The sequence below is a fragment of the Pollachius pollachius genome (assembly GCF_949987615.1).
Source record: "Pollachius pollachius genome assembly, contig: SUPER_4_unloc_1, whole genome shotgun sequence".
In the NCBI taxonomy this organism is placed as follows: Eukaryota; Metazoa; Chordata; class Actinopteri; order Gadiformes; family Gadidae; genus Pollachius; species Pollachius pollachius.
In genome coordinates, this window is record NW_027641692.1 from 238,930 (window position 1) to 261,476 (window position 22,547).

Below are 22,547 nucleotides of genomic sequence, written 5' to 3' on the forward strand. Positions count from 1 at the left end.
AAATATTCACTCTTTAAGTCCTTACCTCTTCTCAATAGACTGATTTCCATCTTTAAACCTAACAGGTCGATCCATAGACCAGTCACTCTTCATGGAGACACAGCTGGGTCCAGGGGAGTCTGCTCTCTGCTGCTTCTCTGGGCTTCAACACACACACACACACACACACACACACACACACACACACACACACACACACACACACACACACACACACACACACACACACACACACACACACACACACACACACACAGCTTTTCCTCAGACTAATGATGGAGTCATGATGTATCACTGCTGAGCTCTGAGATGGACAACAGTCACAGAGAGAGAGATCCTCTCCTTACCTCTTAGCTTTGCTCCGGGGGCCATGTTCCCCAGACAGAGCGGTCTTAGAGGTAGAACCCCCCTCCTCTCTCTCCTCATCCATAGTAGACTGGAGACCTGGGCACAAACACAACTCATCCATCACTTCATTTGGCTTTTGAACTTTAGCTGTTTATTGAGAAAGATCATCGTGACTGTGTCACACTAAAGCCAAAAAAGTTTTAAAAAAAATGAATTTAGTAGATTTGATTTCCTGTATTCTGGTGCATTTTGGGGATGGCCACTACCTATTACCTATTACCTACTATTCATTCAGATTCATAGCCTACATCCTGACTTGCAGGGCCTGGACAAGCTTACACTGCATATACAGACCTACTTCATGGCCATCCCACCAGCCATTGCTATTTGACCCATTGTTGTTATTCTGATATTGAGACAAATCATGATCACTGTCCTATAGCGTCCATTTTTTGTCTACTTCAAATGCAGTTAGAAATATGGGACAGTTGCTTCATTTTGTTTATATGCTACAGGCCGAAATACTTAATTAATATGTAGCTTACTTGCTCCTTTTAAGTATAACATTGCTCCAATTCCTCCACTGAAATGGGTGGACAGTGCTTACAACTCTCTGATAGTTAGCGATCTATCTCTTCTCTGCATGTAGTTGTGTTGAGCGAATGCTGCTGAGGGAGGTAGCCTATTGATTGATTCTCTGAATTGTCCAATCATGTGGTGATAACAAAAATTAAAAGCGATACCATTGGCCTGGGGCGCAGACTTGTGCGACCCGAGGGCCAATTTTCTTGCGTCAATGCAAAGCTGTCTCTGCTTGATAGACAGCAAAAAGTTAGGGAGCTTACATTGCCGTCAACGTGGCCGGCGCCCCTGACTTGGAGGAGGGCTTTATTTCAAATGACCAATAACTAGCCTCGCCCAAATCATTGACGTTCAGGCGCATTTAAATGGTTGCTGGCAGTGGAAAGTACGGTCTATCACACAATTAAACGAGGATAAGCGCTTTGTATTTTTGTTGATTGATTTCGTATTTATAATAGTTGATTCATAGTTAGCAGATATATTCAAGTGAATATTTCACGGAGGGGCGGCGCCCTAGCGCCCTCTATTGACCAACCGCCACTGATAGTAATAATGACTGTGAATCAGTATAAAGTGATTTGCTATGCTGATACAACAAGACAGGGTTGCATCACTTCCAATGAGTCATTCTGCTGTTGGTCTGCATTATAATGATTAATGATATTTAACCTGATAGACCCACAATAACCCTACATATTTGGGTCAAACCATTTAACCTGATACCCCACAATAACCCTACATATCTGGATTAAACCATTTAACCTAATGCCCCACAATAACCCTACATATCTGGATCAAACCATTTAACCTGATACCCCCACAATAACCCTACATATCTGGATCAAATCATTTAACCTGATACCCCCACAATAACCCTACATATCTGGATCAAACCATTTAACCTGATAACCCTACATATCTGGATCAAACCATTTAACCTGATACCCCCACCATAAGCCTACATATATGGACGAAACCATTTACCGGATACCCATTAACCCTACACCATTTAACCCCACAGAGGAAAGATACTGCTCCTTAAAAATATAATTTATTCTCTTTTTTCAAGACAAGATCTCTTTTGCCCTTCAAAATAATAGTCTCCTCTGTCTTCAAAGTAAAAGTCTCTTACCGCCCCCCAGCTCTGTTTGATGCTGCTGTACAGACTGAGCACTGGTGACCTTTGACCTCTCCTGGTGTCTGTGGAGAACACACACACACACACACACACACACACACACACACACACACACACACACACACACACACACACTCTCTCTCTATTATATTTTCCCTGACTTGTAAACATCTTTATTAGTAGGATCTGATAACAACCAACTCATCATCTGTTTTAAACTTCTACCTCTCGTCCCTGGAGGGGCGTCCATCAACAGGTTGTTCCATAGAGTGGTCACTCTTCAAGGAGACGCAGCTGGGTCCAGGGGAGTCTGCTCTCTGCTGCTGCTCTGGCCTTCAACACCCCCCCCCACACACACACACACACACACACACACACACACACACACACACACAGCTTTTACTCACACTGCAGTTTTTATGCTGACAAGATCATTCTTCTTATTAGGCAGTTTTTACTTGAGAGCATTTCACTTGTTTCAAGCTTTTAAGTCCTTATTTATCTTGATTAGATATTATAAATCATAACTGAGATGTTATTACTCGCTCTGAGTATCCTAATGCTTGAAACTAGAATCACAGAATAGAATTATAAATCAGTTTGATCAACATTGACGTACCAAACTGCTTTGTCAAAGTCATAGTCTAATTTAAGCATGTTATCTTTTCCTTCGCTGATATTAAGGACACACAATGACCAAATGGAAGTCACTGTTTAACTGTCAATCTTGACCACAGACAGCAGTCATGCTGACCAAACAAAGTAGCGAAAAAGACAGAACCCTGTTCATATCAGAGGAGCATTAATGCTCCTCAGATTTATTTCTCAGTTCAGAGTTCTTTGTTTGGCTGTCCACGTTGTGTTTTAAATGAGGCCAACATCAGGTTCCAGTGGGTGTGTGTCATACTTGGAACTGATCCGCATATGGATAATAACAATAACAAAGCCGTCACACGAAGCACGCATGGAAATCAAATATGGAGGCCCATGAATACTGATACTACATCAAGTAGGGCTGCTGTGATGACGTCAGCAGCTTTAAGATCCGCTCATCTGTCCGAATCGCTTAGGACAGAGTTTCAGCCTCATAATTCAGAAGACACACAGCTTCTGTAGTCTTGGAGTAGCCTACGAACAAGCTGGTTTGAACTTTGAGTTTGGATGAAATTACACGGCAGGACTTGAGGCTATTTAAGAGAAAACACACATGTGCTGTAGTCGGTGAAAGATCGCAGAGTGCTGTTCACACCGCTCTAAATTAAATTGGATCAGTCACCTTTCAGCAAAACAATTTGGCAACTCTTGCTTGCAGTGTGACAAGGTCAATCCTAGCCTTTTACCACCATAACATTTCCCGCCTCCGCCCCCCCGATCCTCCACCGCTGAAGAAGCCCCCTCCATGTCTGACCGGTCACTCTCTAAGTTCTCACCTCTTCCCAATAGACTGATTTCCATCTTTACATTTAGAATGTAGATCCATAGAGTGGTCACTCTTCATGGAGACACAGCTGGGTCCAGTGGAGTCTGCTCTCTGCTAAATATTTGATCAAAATACTGCTGGTAGCGAGCAAGAAAGCTATCACCAGACATTGGTGTAAAGAAACACCACCAACAAAGACTCATTGGTTTACTATTGTTGAAGAGATAGCTGTAGATATGGAGAAACTGACACACAAACTGAGACTTCAAGAAACACAATTCGACTGTAAATGGGAAAAATGGGCACTTTACAGGACTCAAAAGAAGACATCGGATTGGAACAGTAGTACATAATTACAAACTCAGGATATGAGAATATGAAGGTACATCCCAGGCAGGTTTTTCTTGTTTTCTTGTTTTTTGTTTTTCTTTCTTGTTTTATTTTATTTTATTTGTATTTTTATTTTTATTTCTATAGCCATTCCATTTGTTGATGTTGATATAATGTTGTCATGTTACTGGGAAAAACTGTCAATAAAGATCTAAGTGATAAAAAAAAAAAAAAATGTAAATGTAAATATTACACCCAGATAAAAGCCCAAATCAATTCTTGGGTTGTGTCGTCTATAAACGACGCTGCCCGGCGCTCCGCGGCTCGTCCGCTGTCTGCTTCATATTGAAGCTCAGCCCTAACCGAGTGGACTCGGACCGAGAGGGGGTCTGAAACCCACTGACCTTCTCCAAACAGCCCTTACGTGATATTGAGGCTAGCAGGTAAAGTAGAACGCACTGTGGTAGACTCTGTTGATCTAGAGATAATGTGCACAATGTTTTATTATTTAATGTTTTCACCATTGACGTATCGCTTAGTCGTAGAGTTAGTTGAACGTGACAGGGAGATTCATAGAGCGGTCAATCTTCAAAGAGACACAGCTGTGTCCAGGGGAGTCTGCTCTCTGCTGCTGGACACTAAAACAGCCTTACCCCTCCTCTCATTCGCATCATGTCAACCACATCACTAAAACAGCCTTATCCCTCCTCTCATTCACACCATGTCCACCACATCACCAAAACAGCCTTATCCCTCCTCTCATTCACACCATGTCCACCACATCACCAAAACAGCCTTATCCCTCCTCTCATTCACACCATGTCAACCACATCACTAAAACAGCCATTTTGATGTTTTAGCGCTGAAGAAACCCTCATCCATGCCTCAAATATTCACTCTTTAAGTCCTTACCTCTTCTCAATAGACTGATTTCCATCTTTAAACCTAACAGGTCGATCCATAGACCAGTCACTCTTCATGGAGACACAGCTGGGTCCAGGGGAGTCTGCTCTCTGCTGCTTCTCTGGGCTTCAACACACACACACACACACACACACACACACACACACACACACACACACACACACACGCACACACACGCACACACACACACACACACACACACACACACACACACAGCTTTTCCTCAGACTAATGATGGAGTCATGATGTATCACTGCTGAGCTCTGAGATGGACAACAGTCACAGAGAGAGAGATCCTCTCCTTACCTCTTAGCTTTGCTCCGGGGGCCATGTTCCCCAGACAGAGCGGTCTTAGAGGTAGAACCCCCCTCCTCTCTCTCCTCATCCATAGTAGACTGGAGACCTGGGCACAAACACAACTCATCCATCACTTCATTTGGCTTTTGAACTTTAGCTGTTTATTGAGAAAGATCATCGTGACTGTGTCACACTAAAGCCAAAAAAGTTTTAAAAAAAATGAATTTAGTAGATTTGATTTCCTGTATTCTGGTGCATTTTGGGGATGGCCACTACCTATTACCTATTACCTACTATTCATTCAGATTCATAGCCTACATCCTGACTTGCAGGGCCTGGACAAGCTTACACTGCATATACAGACCTACTTCATGGCCATCCCACCAGCCATTGCTATTTGACCCATTGTTGTTATTCTGATATTGAGACAAATCATGATCACTGTCCTATAGCGTCCATTTTTTGTCTACTTCAAATGCAGTTAGAAATATGGGACAGTTGCTTCATTTTGTTTATATGCTACAGGCCGAAATACTTAATTAATATGTAGCTTACTTGCTCCTTTTAAGTATAACATTGCTCCAATTCCTCCACTGAAATGGGTGGACAGTGCTTACAACTCTCTGATAGTTAGCGATCTATCTCTTCTCTGCATGTAGTTGTGTTGAGCGAATGCTGCTGAGGGAGGTAGCCTATTGATTGATTCTCTGAATTGTCCAATCATGTGGTGATAACAAAAATTAAAAGCGATACCATTGGCCTGGGGCGCAGACTTGTGCGACCCGAGGGCCAATTTTCTTGCGTCAATGCAAAGCTGTCTCTGCTTGATAGACAGCAAAAAGTTAGGGAGCTTACATTGCCGTCAACGTGGCCGGCGCCCCTGACTTGGAGGAGGGCTTTATTTCAAATGACCAATAACTAGCCTCGCCCAAATCATTGACGTTCAGGCGCATTTAAATGGTTGCTGGCAGTGGAAAGTACGGTCTATCACACAATTAAACGAGGATAAGCGCTTTGTATTTTTGTTGATTGATTTCGTATTTATAATAGTTGATTCATAGTTAGCAGATATATTCAAGTGAATATTTCACGGAGGGGCGGCGCCCTAGCGCCCTCTATTGACCAACCGCCACTGATAGTAATAATGACTGTGAATCAGTATAAAGTGATTTGCTATGCTGATACAACAAGACAGGGTTGCATCACTTCCAATGAGTCATTCTGCTGTTGGTCTGCATTATAATGATTAATGATATTTAACCTGATAGACCCACAATAACCCTACATATTTGGGTCAAACCATTTAACCTGATACCCCACAATAACCCTACATATCTGGATTAAACCATTTAACCTAATGCCCCACAATAACCCTACATATCTGGATCAAACCATTTAACCTGATACCCCCACAATAACCCTACATATCTGGATCAAATCATTTAACCTGATACCCCCACAATAACCCTACATATCTGGATCAAACCATTTAACCTGATAACCCTACATATCTGGATCAAACCATTTAACCTGATACCCCCACCATAAGCCTACATATATGGACGAAACCATTTACCGGATACCCATTAACCCTACACCATTTAACCCCACAGAGGAAAGATACTGCTCCTTAAAAATATAATTTATTCTCTTTTTTCAAGACAAGATCTCTTTTGCCCTTCAAAATAATAGTCTCCTCTGTCTTCAAAGTAAAAGTCTCTTACCGCCCCCCAGCTCTGTTTGATGCTGCTGTACAGACTGAGCACTGGTGACCTTTGACCTCTCCTGGTGTCTGTGGAGAACACACACACACACACACACACACACACACACACACACACACACACACACACACACACACACACACTCTCTCTCTATTATATTTTCCCTGACTTGTAAACATCTTTATTAGTAGGATCTGATAACAACCAACTCATCATCTGTTTTAAACTTCTACCTCTCGTCCCTGGAGGGGCGTCCATCAACAGGTTGTTCCATAGAGTGGTCACTCTTCAAGGAGACGCAGCTGGGTCCAGGGGAGTCTGCTCTCTGCTGCTGCTCTGGCCTTCAACACCCCCCCACACACACACACACACACACACACACACACACACACACACACACACAGCTTTTACTCACACTGCAGTTTTTATGCTGACAAGATCATTCTTCTTATTAGGCAGTTTTTACTTGAGAGCATTTCACTTGTTTCAAGCTTTTAAGTCCTTATTTATCTTGATTAGATATTATAAATCATAACTGAGATGTTATTACTCGCTCTGAGTATCCTAATGCTTGAAACTAGAATCACAGAATAGAATTATAAATCAGTTTGATCAACATTGACGTACCAAACTGCTTTGTCAAAGTCATAGTCTAATTTAAGCATGTTATCTTTTCCTTCGCTGATATTAAGGACACACAATGACCAAATGGAAGTCACTGTTTAACTGTCAATCTTGACCACAGACAGCAGTCATGCTGACCAAACAAAGTAGCGAAAAAGACAGAACCCTGTTCATATCAGAGGAGCATTAATGCTCCTCAGATTTATTTCTCAGTTCCGATTTCTTTGTTTGGCTGTCCACGTTGTGTTTTAAATGAGGCCAACATCAGGTTCCAGTGGGTGTGTGTCATACTTGGAACTGATCCGCATATGGATAATAACAATAACAAAGCCGTCACACGAAGCACGCATGGAAATCAAATATGGAGGCCCATGAATACTGATACTACATCAAGTAGGGCTGCTGTGATGACGTCAGCAGCTTTAAGATCCGCTCATCTGTCCGAATCGCTTAGGACAGAGTTTCAGCCTCATAATTCAGAAGACACACAGCTTCTGTAGTCTTGGAGTAGCCTACGAACAAGCTGGTTTGAACTTTGAGTTTGGATGAAATTACACGGCAGGACTTGAGGCTATTTAAGAGAAAACACACATGTGCTGTAGTCGGTGAAAGATCGCAGAGTGCTGTTCACACCGCTCTAAATTAAATTGGATCAGTCACCTTTCAGCAAAACAATTTGGCAACTCTTGCTTGCAGTGTGACAAGGTCAATCCTAGCCTTTTACCACCATAACATTTCCCGCCTCCGCCCCCCCGATCCTCCACCACTGAAGAACCCCCCTCCATGTCTGACCGGTCACTCTCTAAGTTCTCACCTCTTCCCAATAGACTGATTTCCATCTTTACATTTAGAATGTAGATCCATAGAGTGGTCACTCTTCATGGAGACACAGCTGGGTCCAGTGGAGTCTGCTCTCTGCTGCTGGACTCTTATACTCTTATTTCTATAATATCTGATAAATTCTTACCTTTGTTCATGAATTGGCTTCTTTTTTCTGAACAGGTTACGAATGCTCTTCATGGAGACACAGCTGGGTCCAGGGGAGTCTGCTCTCTCCTGCTGCTCTGGGCTTCAACACACACACAGCATTTACTCACACTAATGATGGGGTCATGATGTATCACTGCTGAGCTAAGAGATGGACTATGGAAGCAAATATTTAGCAAAATTCAATCGGAAATCCAATTTGCAATTCAGTTGCAAGTCATTGCATTATGCAATTGACAATTTATTATGCAATTTAATAATGTAATTTGAAAATACGTTATTCAAAGTGTATTTGAATATGCAAAGTGACAATGAAATCCCAAATTCAATTTGAAAAAGTTATAACAATAAAATAAAAATAAAATTAACATTTTGTCACATTTTTTGAGTGCTTTTATTCAAATTGAAAAGCAATAGCATCCCCGTGACTGTAATGCACTTCGCCACGCTTCATGTGTTGCAAAATTCAAATGACATTTCAATCAGCAAAGCGCTTTGCAAAACGCTTTGCAATGCACTTTGAAAAACCTTTTGCAAAATGCTTTGCAAAACGCTGCACTCTTCTAGAAAAACAAGAACCAGGATTTAAGGACGTTTGATAGAAGCTGTATCTCTATAATCTCTAGGGCTGTCAGGTTCTGGTCGGTTAGTTGATTGGTTAATCGATATGCACGTGTTGGACCAAATTCTCATCGGTCGGACATTGCAAATTGTTTTATTATCATCTTTTCACCATCTACCAATCGATTGGTCGTAGAGTTGGTTGAATTTAAGACAGCCAACATTTGATTTGGTTGAGTACAGCCCTATAATCATCCCTAATCAATCCTTACCTTCTCTCAATTGACTGTTTTCCATCTTTAAAGCGAATACGATTATCCATAGACCGGTCACTCTTCATGGAGACACAGCTGGGTCCAGGGGAGTCTGTTCTCTCCTGCTTCTCTGGCCTTCAACACACACACAGCATTTACTCAAACTAATGATGGAGTCATGATGTATCACTGCTGAGCTAAGGGATGGACTATGGAAGCAAATATTTAGCAAAATTCAATTGGTAATCCAATTTGCAATCTGCAATTCAATAAGTCATTGCATTATGCAATTGACAATTCATTATGCAATTGAATAATGTAATTTAAAAATACGTTATTCAAAGTGTATTTGAATATGCAAAGTGACAATGAAATCCCAAATTCAATTTGGAAAAGTTATAACAATGAAATGAAAATAAAATTAACATTTTTTGTCACATTTTTTGAGTGCCTTTATTCAAATTGAAAAGTAATAGCATCCCGGTGACTGTAATGCACTTCGCCACGCTTCATGTGTTGCAAAATTCAAATGACATTTCAATCAGCAAAGCGCTTTGCAAAACGATTTGCAAAACGCTGCACTCTTCTAGAAACACAAGAACCAGGATTTACCGACGTTTGATAGAAGCTGTATCTCTATAATCTCTAGGGCTGTCAGGTTCTGGTCGGTTAGTTGATTGGTTAATCGATATGCACGTCTTTTCACTATCTACCAATCGATTGGTTGTAGAGTTGGTTGAATTTAAGACAGCCAAGATTTGATTTCGTTGACTACAGCCCTATAATCATCCCTAATCAATCCTTACCTTCTCTCAATTGACTGTTTTCCATCTTTAAAGAGAATATGCTTGTCCATAGACCGGTCACTCTTCATGGAGACACAGCTCGGTCCAGGGGAGTCTGCTCTCTGCTGCTGCTCTGGGCTTCAACACACACACAGCATTTACTCAAACTAATGATGGAGTCATGATGTATCACTGCTGAGCTCTGAGGTGGACAACACACACATACACACACACACACACACACACACACACACACACACACACACACACACACACACACACACACACACACACCAGCAGCTCAAGAGTCAAAAGTAGAGCAACTACACAGGATATTGGCTCAATATGAGTATAAGTACACAGGATACTGTCTCAGTATGAGTATAAGTACACAGGATACTGGCTCAGTATGAGTATAAGTACACAGGATACTGTCTCTGTATGAGTATAAGTGCACAGGATACTGCCTCAGTATGAGTATAAGTGCACAGGATACTGTCTCAGTATGAGTATATGTACACAGGATACTGGCTCAGTATGAGTATACGTACACAGGATACTGTCTCAGTATGAGTATAAGTACACAGGATACTGTCTAAGTTTGAGTGTAAGTACACAGGATTCTGGCTCAGTATGAGTATAAGTACACAGTAAACTGCCTCAGTATGAGTATAAGTGCACAGGATACTGGCTCAGTATGTGTATAAGTACACAGGATACTGTCTCTGTATGAGTATAAGTGCACAGGATCCTAGCTCAGTGTGGGGGACTTGTGACGTCTGGCCTGCAGGGGGAGTATGGGCAGGTTGGGAGCACACAGGATCGGCTGGGGGGTTGGAGTGCAGACACCTGCTCGCAATCAGGCCAATCGGGGAGTGTGTACTTATGTGCCTGCTTTGTGTTGTAGTGGGAGAACCAGGAGTGAATGGACTAGAGAGATCCACGGCGAGAGTGAGTGGAGATGGCATCAGAGAACCACACGGAAGGGACTCTCGGGAATCCTATGTTATCGTTTTTGGAGTTGTTGTGTTCCACTTCTAAGGACGATAAACAAGCTCCCACTGAGGGACGACAATTCGGCCACGCATATTCATTGAACCCACTACACTCAGTATGAGTATAATAACACAGGATACTGGCTCAGTATGAGTATAAGTACACAGGATACTGGCTCAGTATGAGTACACACACACACACACACACACACACACACACACACACACACACACACACACACACACACACACACACACACCAGTGGAGGCTTCTCTAGTGAAGATCCTCCCTAACATTGTTGAGAATAAAAAATATAGATTGCCCAGACTACTGTAATGAATTAATGCCCTTAAATATGACTACTTTAATGCCTTAGTATATGTAAAGTTTGTTTCCCTGGCTAAAGGGACATTAGCACCACCCATTACCTATTGACAATTACTTCAGGGAGGACATTCCTCCCTCAGCCTCCATTGACTCCCAATCATTTCCCTGAAAGTGTTGGCAGTCAGTGAATAACATGGGGTTCAATGGGAGAGAGGAGGAAAGTCCTCCTCTGAGTGGGTGTGACTAGCTAAGGGATCTGGATCCCGCCTATGTCTATTCACGAATAAGCTGGAGTACTGGCTGTGCTATGGACCAATAAGCAGGAGTTCTAGCTGTGGAGCAACCTGGAGGGAGGGGTTATCCCCTCAAGACTAGGCTACGAGAACCAACAAACCCCGCTCAGTCGAATGCCTCGTTTCCACCGAGCGGTGCGCTACTGTTCGTTGCCGTACAGTGCGGCTCTGTTCGCTTTATGTTGGCGTTTCCACCGAGCGGTGTGGTTCAGTGCGGCTCGGTTAGCTTATATTGGTGTTTCTACCGCCAAAAGTTAGGCAAGGTCCCAAAATAAACGCGCTGAGCCTACATATTTTTCGACACTCCTCCGTTGGATTACCAAGCCGTCTGAAAGGGTGGCGAAAACGTGGCGCTACACACGCCGTTATTCTGAAATCACTTAAAAAATATCCTGTTTGGTATGACCAGGTCACTGGTATCTTTGCAACACAAACAGCAAAGAGGATTGACTTGATCTATTAATGAAGTCCCTCAATCTTAATTGGCTTAACACCATGACATTCTGAAACAACCATTAACATCCACATTTGCCTCAAACAATGTTAGGCTTACAGCCCATGTAAATAGATGTGAAATAATGTTCTTGTTGATCTTTTAATTATTTGTTACTCTGACTATTCTGTTTGATATTGTGGAAAGGATTTTAGTGAATGATTCAGAGCATGATGCGTTTTAAATGGCATCACTTTTGGTCATTTGTCTTCATTTTTCTTAAAACAATTGTAGCTGAAAATAAACAAAGCCAAATTACAACCAATAGCTTCAGTCATTATGGGCAATAAATGAGAGGCCCAGATTTTTTTATTTAGTTAAATCAAGAGTAGTCCTGATTTGACTAATGGGCTTTGCATCCTTTCCTTCTGCCCTTGTAGTCCAAGACATGCTTCCCATCAGCTTTCAAAGTGCAATGCTGCCCCTGGTGGATTTGAATCAATTTTATTATCGTAATTAACCCTCCCTGCTATTTTGTAGTTCACCAAAACACCCTGAAACAACTTGAGTCTCACATACTTATGCCACCATACGCCACTAACAGTGCAAGCAGTAATGATCATCATGAGCATCAATCAATGAGCATCATGGAGTCATGATGTATCACTGCTGAGCTCTGAGGTGGACAACAGTCACAGAGAGAGAGGTACTCTCCTTACCTCTTAGCTTTGCTCCGGTGGCCATGTTTCCCAGACAGAGTGGTCTTAGAGGTAGGACCCCCCTCCTCTCTCTCCTCATCCATAGTAGACTGGAGACCTGGACACAAACACAACTCATCCATCACTTCAATTGCCTTTTGTACTTTAGCTGTTTATTGAGATAGAAGATCATTGTGACTGCGTCACACTAAAGCATTATGGACGTCATGGACCATCAATATGAACCCCACAACGTAACCACACTGCCCTCACTACAGTACAGATGTGTACAGCAGATGAGAACTGAGAGATGAAGAATTAAACACCTTGAAGACTGTAACTGTGCTTAAACTACAACAGAAAAAAGAAATGCAATAGACTTAAAAAAAATGTGCAATTAAAAGTAAAAAACCTTAGAATAATTTTTCCACTGGAACGAAGTCTGAATTCCGTCACTTTACTGAACCACAGATTCCATATATGTCAACTGGTGAAGCTCAACACATCGATAGGGTATCCTCTTATGACCAACAAGTCCATTTCTCTCCCTCCATGGCGGTGGTTTAAGCCATAGGAATCGAGTCCAGATCCACAGCAACCCCCCTGTGAAAGTGGTACAGTCCAGCTACAGGCTACTAGTTGGTTCTGTAAAACTGTAAATAACCGGTCAATACGCACAAATATTTAACTTTTTTAAATATCAGCACATTGAAAGGATTTTTGTCTCGTCCTTCTTTTAATTTGGAGTAGCATCAAGACAAACGAATCACTTGAATATTGAACGCAGTGTTCAATTTACCACACGGGTCAGAAAAGCAGTGAAACGTGTTCTTTACCTCTACAGTTAACTTTATTTTTTTAATTGATAAGCGATACACAGACACATTTACCAGGACCAGGACCCGGACCGGGACAGGGACTGGGACCTGGACCTGGACCCGGACCCGGACCAAGACTTGGACCAGGACCGGGACCCAGATAAGGACCTGGACCAGGACCAGGACCAAGACTTGGACCAGGACCAGGACCTGGACCGGGACCCGGACCAATCCTGGGACCTGGACCGGGACCGGGACCTGGACCGGGACCCGGACCGGGACCAATCCTGGGACCTGGACCGGGACCCGGACCGGGACCTGGACCGGGACCCGGACCGGGACCAATCCCGGGACCTGGACCGGGACCTGGACCGGGACCGGGACCAATCCCGGGACCTGGACCGGGATCGGGCTGTGATCCGGGACCCGGACCAGGACCAGTCTATTCAGGAATATTGAATAGTATTTTTGCCAGAAATGCACATCCCTACTACAAATCAACTTTTCAATATTATACATTTTATAGCCTAGGCCTATATTGAATAAAGGATATTGAATAAGGATCTAATGTATTGACGAGTATATGTTACACATACATCTCTAATCAAAGATTTCAACAAGTCCTCCATTGTGTTAAAAGTAAAAGATGTAAATTATTTTAACCACAGTTCCTATCATTTTTTTTGTGTGTTAAGGCTGAATGGCTGTCATCGCTCAGAGAGATGCTGTGAAGCTCTGGCCTCAGTTCTCAGCTCAAACTCCTCTAGTCTGAGAGAGCTGGACCTGAGTACCAATGATCTGCAGGATTCAGGAGTGAAGCTGCTCTCTGCTGGACTGGGGAGTCCACACTGTACACTGGAAACTCTCACTGTTTCACTCAATGGTACAGTAACACCACAAGATTCACATCAGAGGATATTGAACAGAAATCCCTCCAGAATGTTAACAGGTCTAAATACAATGTAGTGTATCCTCTCAGGGCTAAAGACACATTTTCTACTGGTGACACTAACTTTTTAATTTGGTGGCACTGTCCAAAATTGTACCGGGGGCGAAAATTGTACCGCCTACGTAATCCATGTCGAGACATTACGTCATTGTTCAACGCGATTGTCCGTTGCCAGGCAGGTTTCAAAAAACATTTGCGCTCATCAAGAAGAAATAGCATAATACAGATAACACTTGTTTTTACTTTATATTTGTATTGTATTGAATTTAGCTTGTAAACTGAGTGTTTAAAGTGTATCGTAGTTTATATTTGTATTGTATTTAATTGTTTAATCGAATTTAGTTAGTAAACTGAGTGTTTAAAGTGTATCATAGTTTATATTTGTATTGTATTTAACTGTGTAATCGAATTTAGCTAGTAAACTGAGGTTTCGAATTTTCGAACGCGGATTACGTAGGCGGTAGCCTACAATTTTCGCCCCCGGTACAATTTTGGTGTGACAGCAACCTAAGGAATGTGTCACTGTTCACACCTCTTTATTAGATGTGAAAATGTCCTCGGTCACGTACCATCCATCTGTGTCCATTTATGTGAACAGATTCACTCACTTTAAATAATTGGTTAATGTTTTGATTGCATAGGGGGTCTTTTTCTGTTTTTACCGCCAACGCCCCGACATCTCTTTCCTCACCAATCAACTCTTCATCCTCCTCCTCCTCAATCAAATACCTACTAATAATAACCGGCTGCTGAGTGGATTATATACTAAAATTAGGATTTTTCTTCTTCTCTGGGTCATCCAGAATAGGGCATTTTTTCACATGCTCTTAAAACTTAAAAGTACAAACCACTGTTTTAGTTTTCTGATCAAAGCAATGTGAAGAGTGTCTTCATGGGAACTCAAGTGGGTCGTGTATCCCAATAGAGCAGGGATGGGCAGCTTTGATAAAAGGGAGGGCCACACAAATTTTCACCTCACTACCAGAGGGCCACACAAATTTTCCCCTCACTACCAGAGGGCCACGTATATCAACATGCACTTTCACCATTATAACCTTGTCACTTAATTGGCCTACTATAGCTAACTAATTTAATAAATAGAACAAATATACTGGCAATCAAAGTTTATTATACCAATTTTCATACATTACAGACAATTTGGCTCTTTCAGTCAGGAACACATGACCCAAACAAGGCTCACTAGTGGGCCAACATTTCAATTTACATATTTATTTTTTAAGAACAATCCATATTCCAACAATAACATTTATATTTTCATAAGAAAAATCAACATTTCACCATGGGTGAGTTGTGAACTTTACACATAAAGAAAAAATCCACATTCTTTGAATATATTATTTCAGTGCAATGGGGTCTCAAACAATTATCTAATATTGCTACAAAAACCAAAACATATCTATCTCTAATAGTGCAATTCTTTTTTTTTCAAATGATATTTCTAAAATTGTTACCTCTGTAAAATCCTGTCTTAATGAGACACTTGTGGCCTCTCCTGCTGGCGCACAATAGACTGAATGTCAATCTCAATATTGGTGCATCCAATCTGCATGAGCTGGAAGAGTGTCTCATCGGTCAGTCGGTTTCGTTCTTTGGACTTGATGTGCTTCATCATTGAGAAGTTGCTCTCGCAGATGTAAGTGCTCCCGAACATGCTGGCCATCGAAAGTGCAAAATCCCTGAGGATTGGAAATCGGGACTCTGGTAGCAGTCTCCAAAAGGAGATTCCCCTCTCGTTGCGGTTTGCTTGGAAAAACGGGTCTGCCTGTAGTTCGCACAGTTCAAGCTGCAGCTCAGGGGGCTGCTCGCTGACAGCAGCAGAGAGCGGGTCAGTGAACAACGCGATGCGTGGCTGCATGGCGTAGAAGTCTTGGAAGCGGCTCTTAAACTGCTGCTGCAGTTTTTCGATTTCTGCTTTGTACTTGGTTTGCATGGTTTCCTCGCATTCGGGAGCATCTTTGCGCATCTCTTCACATGAGGGGAAGTGTGCCAAATTCGGACGGTCGGATTGGAAGCCTTCTTTAAACAGGGCTAGTTTAGCATTAAACGCGTTCATGTGTGCATACAGATCCGACACAGTTTGGCCTCTTCCCTGCAACTGCAAATTCAGGCGATTGAGATGAGATGTGATGTCTGCAAGGAAGGCCATGTCACAGAGAAAATCAGTGTCCCTGAGTTGACTGCAGTACGCACTGGTGTCACATCGTATGCTCTCCTCGAGAAATACAGGGATTTCAGAGCGCAGCGCAAAAAACCTCTCCAAGCATTTCCCGCGGCTCATCCACCTTATCTCCGTATGCATCTGTAAATCCCCGTACGCCGCGCACACTTCATCCAAAAAGGCTACAAACTTCCGATGATTAAGAGACCTGTTTCCTCCTCGAATGAGATTGGTAACTTTCGTTACTAAATCCATGACATGGCTGAAGTTCATAGACTTGGCACAGAGGGCCTCCTGCAATATAAAATAAATTGGATTCACCAACATTGTAGTCATTATTTATTTTTAAATCTCACTAAGACAAACACATTGATAATTAGGGCTGCCTCACAGGCGAACAAACGTTAGTCGACCAGAAAGGACGGGAAGAGAAGTGGAATCTGTCTCAGATTAAAATCGTGACTTTTAAAGCACCAAATGACTTGCTTTAACGAGTTTCGTTAGTTTATAATTTTATGAATGATAAAATATAATTTCCAGGAGGCTGTTCAGTCAGAAAATAACGGATCATTAGTAAAAGCGTTTGCCCGGCCGCTCCGTGCCTGCCTCCCGCCGCCGATCTCTGACAGCACCGCAAACCATTCGTCGATAACCGGAATAAAGTGGCAACGACTAGGAAAGTTTTTAGTTGGGGGCAGCCCTATTTATCACCGATAACAATAGCTGAAAAGAACGTTACCAACCTGATGTATGATGCAGTGCAGTATTGGACAGTCAACGCCACTCTGTCTGAGAAGCCCGGCGAATCCAGTGCGTCTTCCTTGCATTGATGGCGCACCGTCAGCAACAACAGCTGATAGCTTGTCAAAGCCTCCGTGCTCACTCACAACACTTTCAACAGCGTTGAAAATGTCCTGTCCTTTGGTAGTGTCATGCAAAGACACCAGTTTCAATAACTCCTCATGCACTTCAAATGAACTGTTTACTGCTCGTGTGTAGATGAGGAGCTGGCTTACATCCATCACATCTGTACTCTCATCTAGCGCTAAGGAAAAGTACTTGCAGTCGTTCATGATTTCCCTGAGCTTTCCCTCGACATGATTTTGAATATCAAAACTTCTTCTGGTCACTGTGCGTCGGGACAGAGAGACCGTTTCAAAGTTCTTAGCCATGTTGTCGTCTCCAAAAGCTTTCGCCATCTCAACTGCACATCGCTTCACCATTTCACCATCTGACAGGGGCTTCTTTGCTTTAGCAAGCTCAAGGGAAACAACATAAGATGCTTTCAGTGACGATTCCTGTGTGGTCGTGGCTTTGGTAAAAAAGCTTTGCTGACGGTGCATTCTTCGCTTGAGATCAGCAACGATAGCGGCTCTGGCAGCTCCGGTGTACTTGTCATACTTTTCTTTGTGCGTGGCGTTGTAGTGGCGGCTCAAGTTAAAATCCTTCATTGCCGATTTTGTTTCCAAGCACACTAAACACATGGGTTTTCCTTTGCAATCTGTAAAAAGATAATCTTTTTCCCATCTTGGCTGGAAAACGCGATTTTCTCCTTCTAGTTTTCTTTTTTGAGCGCTCATGTTTGTAAAATTCTTTTTTTTTGTAAATCCCGCTAAAAGAGGAGGTGAGGTCGACGTGGTAATTCCAAGACCATCCACTTGGCTACATACCTTTACATTTTCGGGGAGCGCCATCTAGCGGCTGACATTAATTACAGTTTGGTTCAAATGACGACTGAAAAACCAATAATATATACAAATGAACTCGCGGGCCGCACAAATTCGGGGCCGGTTGCCCATCCCTGCAATAGATCGATCACACCGGCACCGCAATACAGCCTTGCTTTAACTCAGCACTGAACTAAACCTTGGCAGTCTGCGTGGATCGCAGCGCCATTGCCACTCAACAACAAGTGGTAATTGGTAAAATGATCATTTTTTCATGCAAAGGAAACTAAACATTTTCGCGAAGAAGTTTGATAATGTTAGGTTTTGTTTGAGGCCGCTTTGTGAACTACAGCTCTTCGCTGCTCTCGACGCGAGTGATATACGTCACCACCCGCACTTGGAACTGTGGTACAGACATGGCGATCTCTCTGCTCCACTTCACCGCTTATTTCCAAGGGGAGGATAAAAGCATCGAAAGGTGAAAACCATTATAAGTCGGGGCATGTGGAGAGTTTTAGTTATGCCGATGGGGAGATTGTCGTTCTTGTCCACGCCAGTCGCAGGGAGCGTGATGTCACATACGAGATTTATAGTCTTTGTCATTGTGTAATCTGGGGCATATAAAGACTGGGACCAGAAAATAATTAATTTCTCTCCATTGAAACCCATTCATATTTTACGATCTCATAGGTCCCATGGGCTCTACCGGAAGGGGCGTTGCTTCACCGCTCCATAGCAACCATGAGAGTCACGTGACGTTGAAGCAGGGCCATTGAAAAGAAAAGCCCAAAAAAACGTAGGCATGTCACATGCTTAAAGCCGTTTTTGTATTTAATCAATTAAATATTAAAATATAGATTACATATATAAATGTACAACTATTTAATTATATTATAAGTAGACCATAGCTTTATTCAATTATCGTTATAAAAAGATCTGTATCTGAGCATTTGACCTTCCTCTCGGAAATTCTATGAATGAAATTCATATTGACTGTATGGCACTATATCCCTATTCTCGCACACCCATCTTCAATTTAATATACCATTCTCGTTGCTTCGAGGAAGTCTGGTGGTCTCCGTATATAATAAATTAATATATATATATATATATATATTACACAGCTCTTCTCAATGCTGTGGAACGCTCCGAACACTTCATGGGCTTTCCCGACTTCCGACTGTAAAAGTATTTTATTTTTTTCCTTCAGGGCGAAGCAAGACACCTCCTGGCTCCCATTCGCCCCGTCGGGGTTTACTTTCCCGATAATGACCTGCTTAAAGTTCTTTTATTTAAGTTGTTGAATAAAATAAAATCATTACACGGTTACATAAAATAACGCAATCAGCAAAGACAATGGCTTTATAGCCATGATTTAAACGGCATGCAAGCTGCTGGTTTCAGCGTCCATAGCAACTATCATAGCAACCATCATAGCAACCATGTTATTATATTTCTGTCGAGAACTGAAATATTCTTCACAAACTTCCTTCACATTCACAGAGCGAAGATTATGAAAGTAAAATGCACATTTCTCTCTAAAAGTGTTAACATAAACACTTTTAATGGCGTAACTATAATACTTAGATACACAGAGTACAAGATACTCAGAGTACATAATAATTAAAGTACAAGATACTCAGAGTGCAGAGTACTTAGAGTGCAGAGTACTCAGAGTGCAGAGTACTCAGTAAGGGTTAGCATGTTGTACTGGTGTTTGATTCTATAATAGCAAGGGGGTTTTCTTTATCTCTTGAGTCTTCAAGAGAATCTTGTTGGGTTGGATTCTTTTTGTCTTTTTTACTTCCTCATGTTACACCCTTTGCTGGCAGGTATTCAGATAATGGCCAAGACACACACACGCACACACACGCACACACAAATCTTCGCCTTTGCCACGTTTAACATCCTACCCTTTAAAATATTGCAAGCGGTCTAATCTGCTGCAGTCTGTGATTCAATCAACTCCAGCCGTAGTGAAGTGGAACATTTAGCTTCAAGTGTAAGTGAACCATGTAAACGTCTTGGTAGTAGTAAACCAAATGATTTGACACAAGCTCCATTTTGAAACGCTCAAAAATGTGCACCGCAGCACCACCTGCTGGTGAGAGGATGTCAGTGGGATTGGCTGAGCTGAAGAACACGAACCAGTCACCAGTGACCTATGTGTTGAGGCGGTGGCGGCAGTGTTAATTCCCCTCGAGGTCATGTCCCTCTCACACGAGTGATGCTCTCAGATATAGAGTAGGCCTACACTACTGCCGAATGATGCAGGCCCACAGAGAACAAGACCCAGTACAAGATGACGTCTGAACACCTTCACTAACCAAGATGGCCGTCTTACTGTCTAAATATTGTAATCATAGTACCGTACTACCAATATAGCAACTGTCCATTCTGTCCTAACTACCTTTAAAGTCACCACAAGACACTTGTGATTAAGAACAAATCCGAAATCAGAGGAAACAGTCAGTATAACCTCAACCTGACGCTTGACTCCAGGCTAGAAGGTTCTGGGTTCGATACCCAATGTCCACAGTCTAACAGGTAGCATTCTACAGAGCAGGAATCTTCAAAGAAATTCTATATTAATTTTGACAAATAGCAATGCATCCATACATTGAATAACATTTTTAACCATGTGGTTTTACAGGAAACTAACTATCACCCTATTGATTAGATATAAAGTTATTTATATTTTTTTATCTATCACGGATCAAAGGGGACTACAGTACCTTAGTCGTCTTCCTGCTGTGATGAAGTGAGCCACACCAAATCGTCCGACTCATTTCAAGGAAATGATGAACCAACCAGTTGGACCAGTTCATACTCCTCCCAGACTAACATGCTAAGGCGGCTGATCCAAGAATAATAACTTTATTCAAATATGAACTTTGGACAGGGAGCTGTGATGCGTAGAAGCTCAGAGAAAAACCAAGAGACACTTGATGGTTCAACCAGCCTGTAGAGACACTCAGTCACTGAGTCAGCTGCTTCTCTACAGCAGAACCAACAGGAACACAGATACCATGTTATCAATAAAGAGACCGATAATGTCTTGAATAGAAGCACATCAAGTAGAAAAGGCCTCCTCTGCCCGGTTTCTGCTGAACACCTCCATGTACAATCCCCCTCCATCCTTTAAAGACACTTTGATTAACTGAAATTGTTTTTCCTCAGTGTGAATTTATGAATCAGTAGAATCTATACAATAGATGGATGATTTCTCTTTTCAGAAGAGCAGAGTACTGAGTAGTTTCCTCAGAGTACAAGATACTCAGAGTACAAGATACTCAGAGTACAAGATACTCAGAGTGCAGAGTTCTCAGAGTGCAGAGTACTCAGAGTATTTAGAGTACTCAGTAAGGGTTAGCATGCTGTACTGGCTTGTGATTCTATAATAGCAGGGGGATTTTTTTTATTCATTTCTCTTAAATGAGTCTTCAAGAGAATATTGTTGGGTTGGATTCTTCTTGTGTTTTTTCCACCCTCATTTTACACCCACCCGTATTCAGATGAGGGCCAAGACACACACACACACACACACACACACACACACACACACACACACACACACACACACACACACACACACACACACACACACACACAAACACACACAAACTCAGTGATATCTTGTTACACCCTTTACATGCAGGTATTTTGATTAAAATGATATAAGGGGCGGTTTTTAGAACCACGCAGTAGTCCCACAAAAGGATGCAATTTAACAGTAAATATAGACTCTTGCAATGATACATTACAGTAAAAATTTCATCATTTCAATAGTGAAGGTAAACTGAATTCTTTCCTGTTGTTGTAATTGAGTTGTATACACACCAGCATATTGTGTTGGGTTGTTGACTTGGATTCTTCGCGTGTTTCTTCCTTCTTATCTTGTTAAACCCTTTACAGGCAGCTACTAGGAAAGGAGCCAAGGGAAGGTGGCACAAACAGACATGCACACACACGCACACGCACGCACTCACACACACACACACACACAAATTATATATAAGCAATGTCAGAGACAGTTTTTCATTTTAAAGCCTAAAAATGTACAACGACACATGTAATAGGGTTTAAAAATAATCATTTTGTTTTTACCTCTTTGTTGGTTTTTGTGCAGAAAATGAACAAGCAGTCGTAGTAAACAGGACGACTGAGATGGCGTTTGAGAATACTAAGCATGTAGGACTACATCAGTGTTTTT

The 22,547-nt window shown here is 42.1% G+C and overlaps 2 protein-coding genes across 4 annotated transcripts in view; both read right to left on the reverse strand.

The window, feature by feature from the left end:
- LOC307075424 (uncharacterized protein) overlaps positions 1-22,547 on the reverse strand; it is a 218,095-nt gene that overhangs the window by 176,447 nt on the left and 19,101 nt on the right. For all 3 annotated transcript variants that reach the window (XM_079759124.1, XM_079759126.1, XM_079759125.1), the window contains exons 6-16: positions 9,996-10,112; positions 9,208-9,324; positions 8,355-8,456; positions 6,997-7,104; positions 6,764-6,831; positions 5,049-5,145; positions 4,731-4,847; positions 2,294-2,401; positions 2,063-2,130; positions 348-444; positions 26-142 (exon numbers count right to left, since the gene is read on the reverse strand). In XM_079759124.1, the coding sequence (XP_079615250.1) occupies positions 26-142; positions 348-444; positions 2,063-2,130; positions 2,294-2,401; positions 4,731-4,847; positions 5,049-5,145; positions 6,764-6,831; positions 6,997-7,104; positions 8,355-8,456; positions 9,208-9,324; positions 9,996-10,112 (1,116 nt within the window). The remainder of the gene's footprint in view (positions 1-25; positions 143-347; positions 445-2,062; positions 2,131-2,293; positions 2,402-4,730; positions 4,848-5,048; positions 5,146-6,763; positions 6,832-6,996; positions 7,105-8,354; positions 8,457-9,207; positions 9,325-9,995; positions 10,113-22,547) is intronic.
- LOC307075427 (general transcription factor II-I repeat domain-containing protein 2A-like) lies at positions 14,480-21,060 on the reverse strand. Its single transcript, XM_079759131.1, has 2 exons — positions 17,411-21,060; positions 14,480-16,961 (listed from the first exon to the last, which is right to left on the reverse strand). The coding sequence occupies exons 1-2, from the start codon at positions 18,359-18,361 to the stop codon at positions 15,978-15,980; spliced, it is 1,935 nt and encodes a 644-aa protein (XP_079615257.1). The 5' UTR covers positions 18,362-21,060; the 3' UTR covers positions 14,480-15,977.

Bases quoted from the DNA above. Each gene is read 5' to 3' on its own strand.
- LOC307075427 (XM_079759131.1), bottom strand. From the start codon at position 18,361: ATGGCGCTCCCCGAAAATGTAAAGGTATGTAGCCAAGTGGATGGTCTT. The intron at 16,962-17,410 runs GTTGGTAACGTT...TTTATATTGCAG, and splicing joins TGCACTGCATCATACATCAG to GAGGCCCTCTGTGCCAAGTC.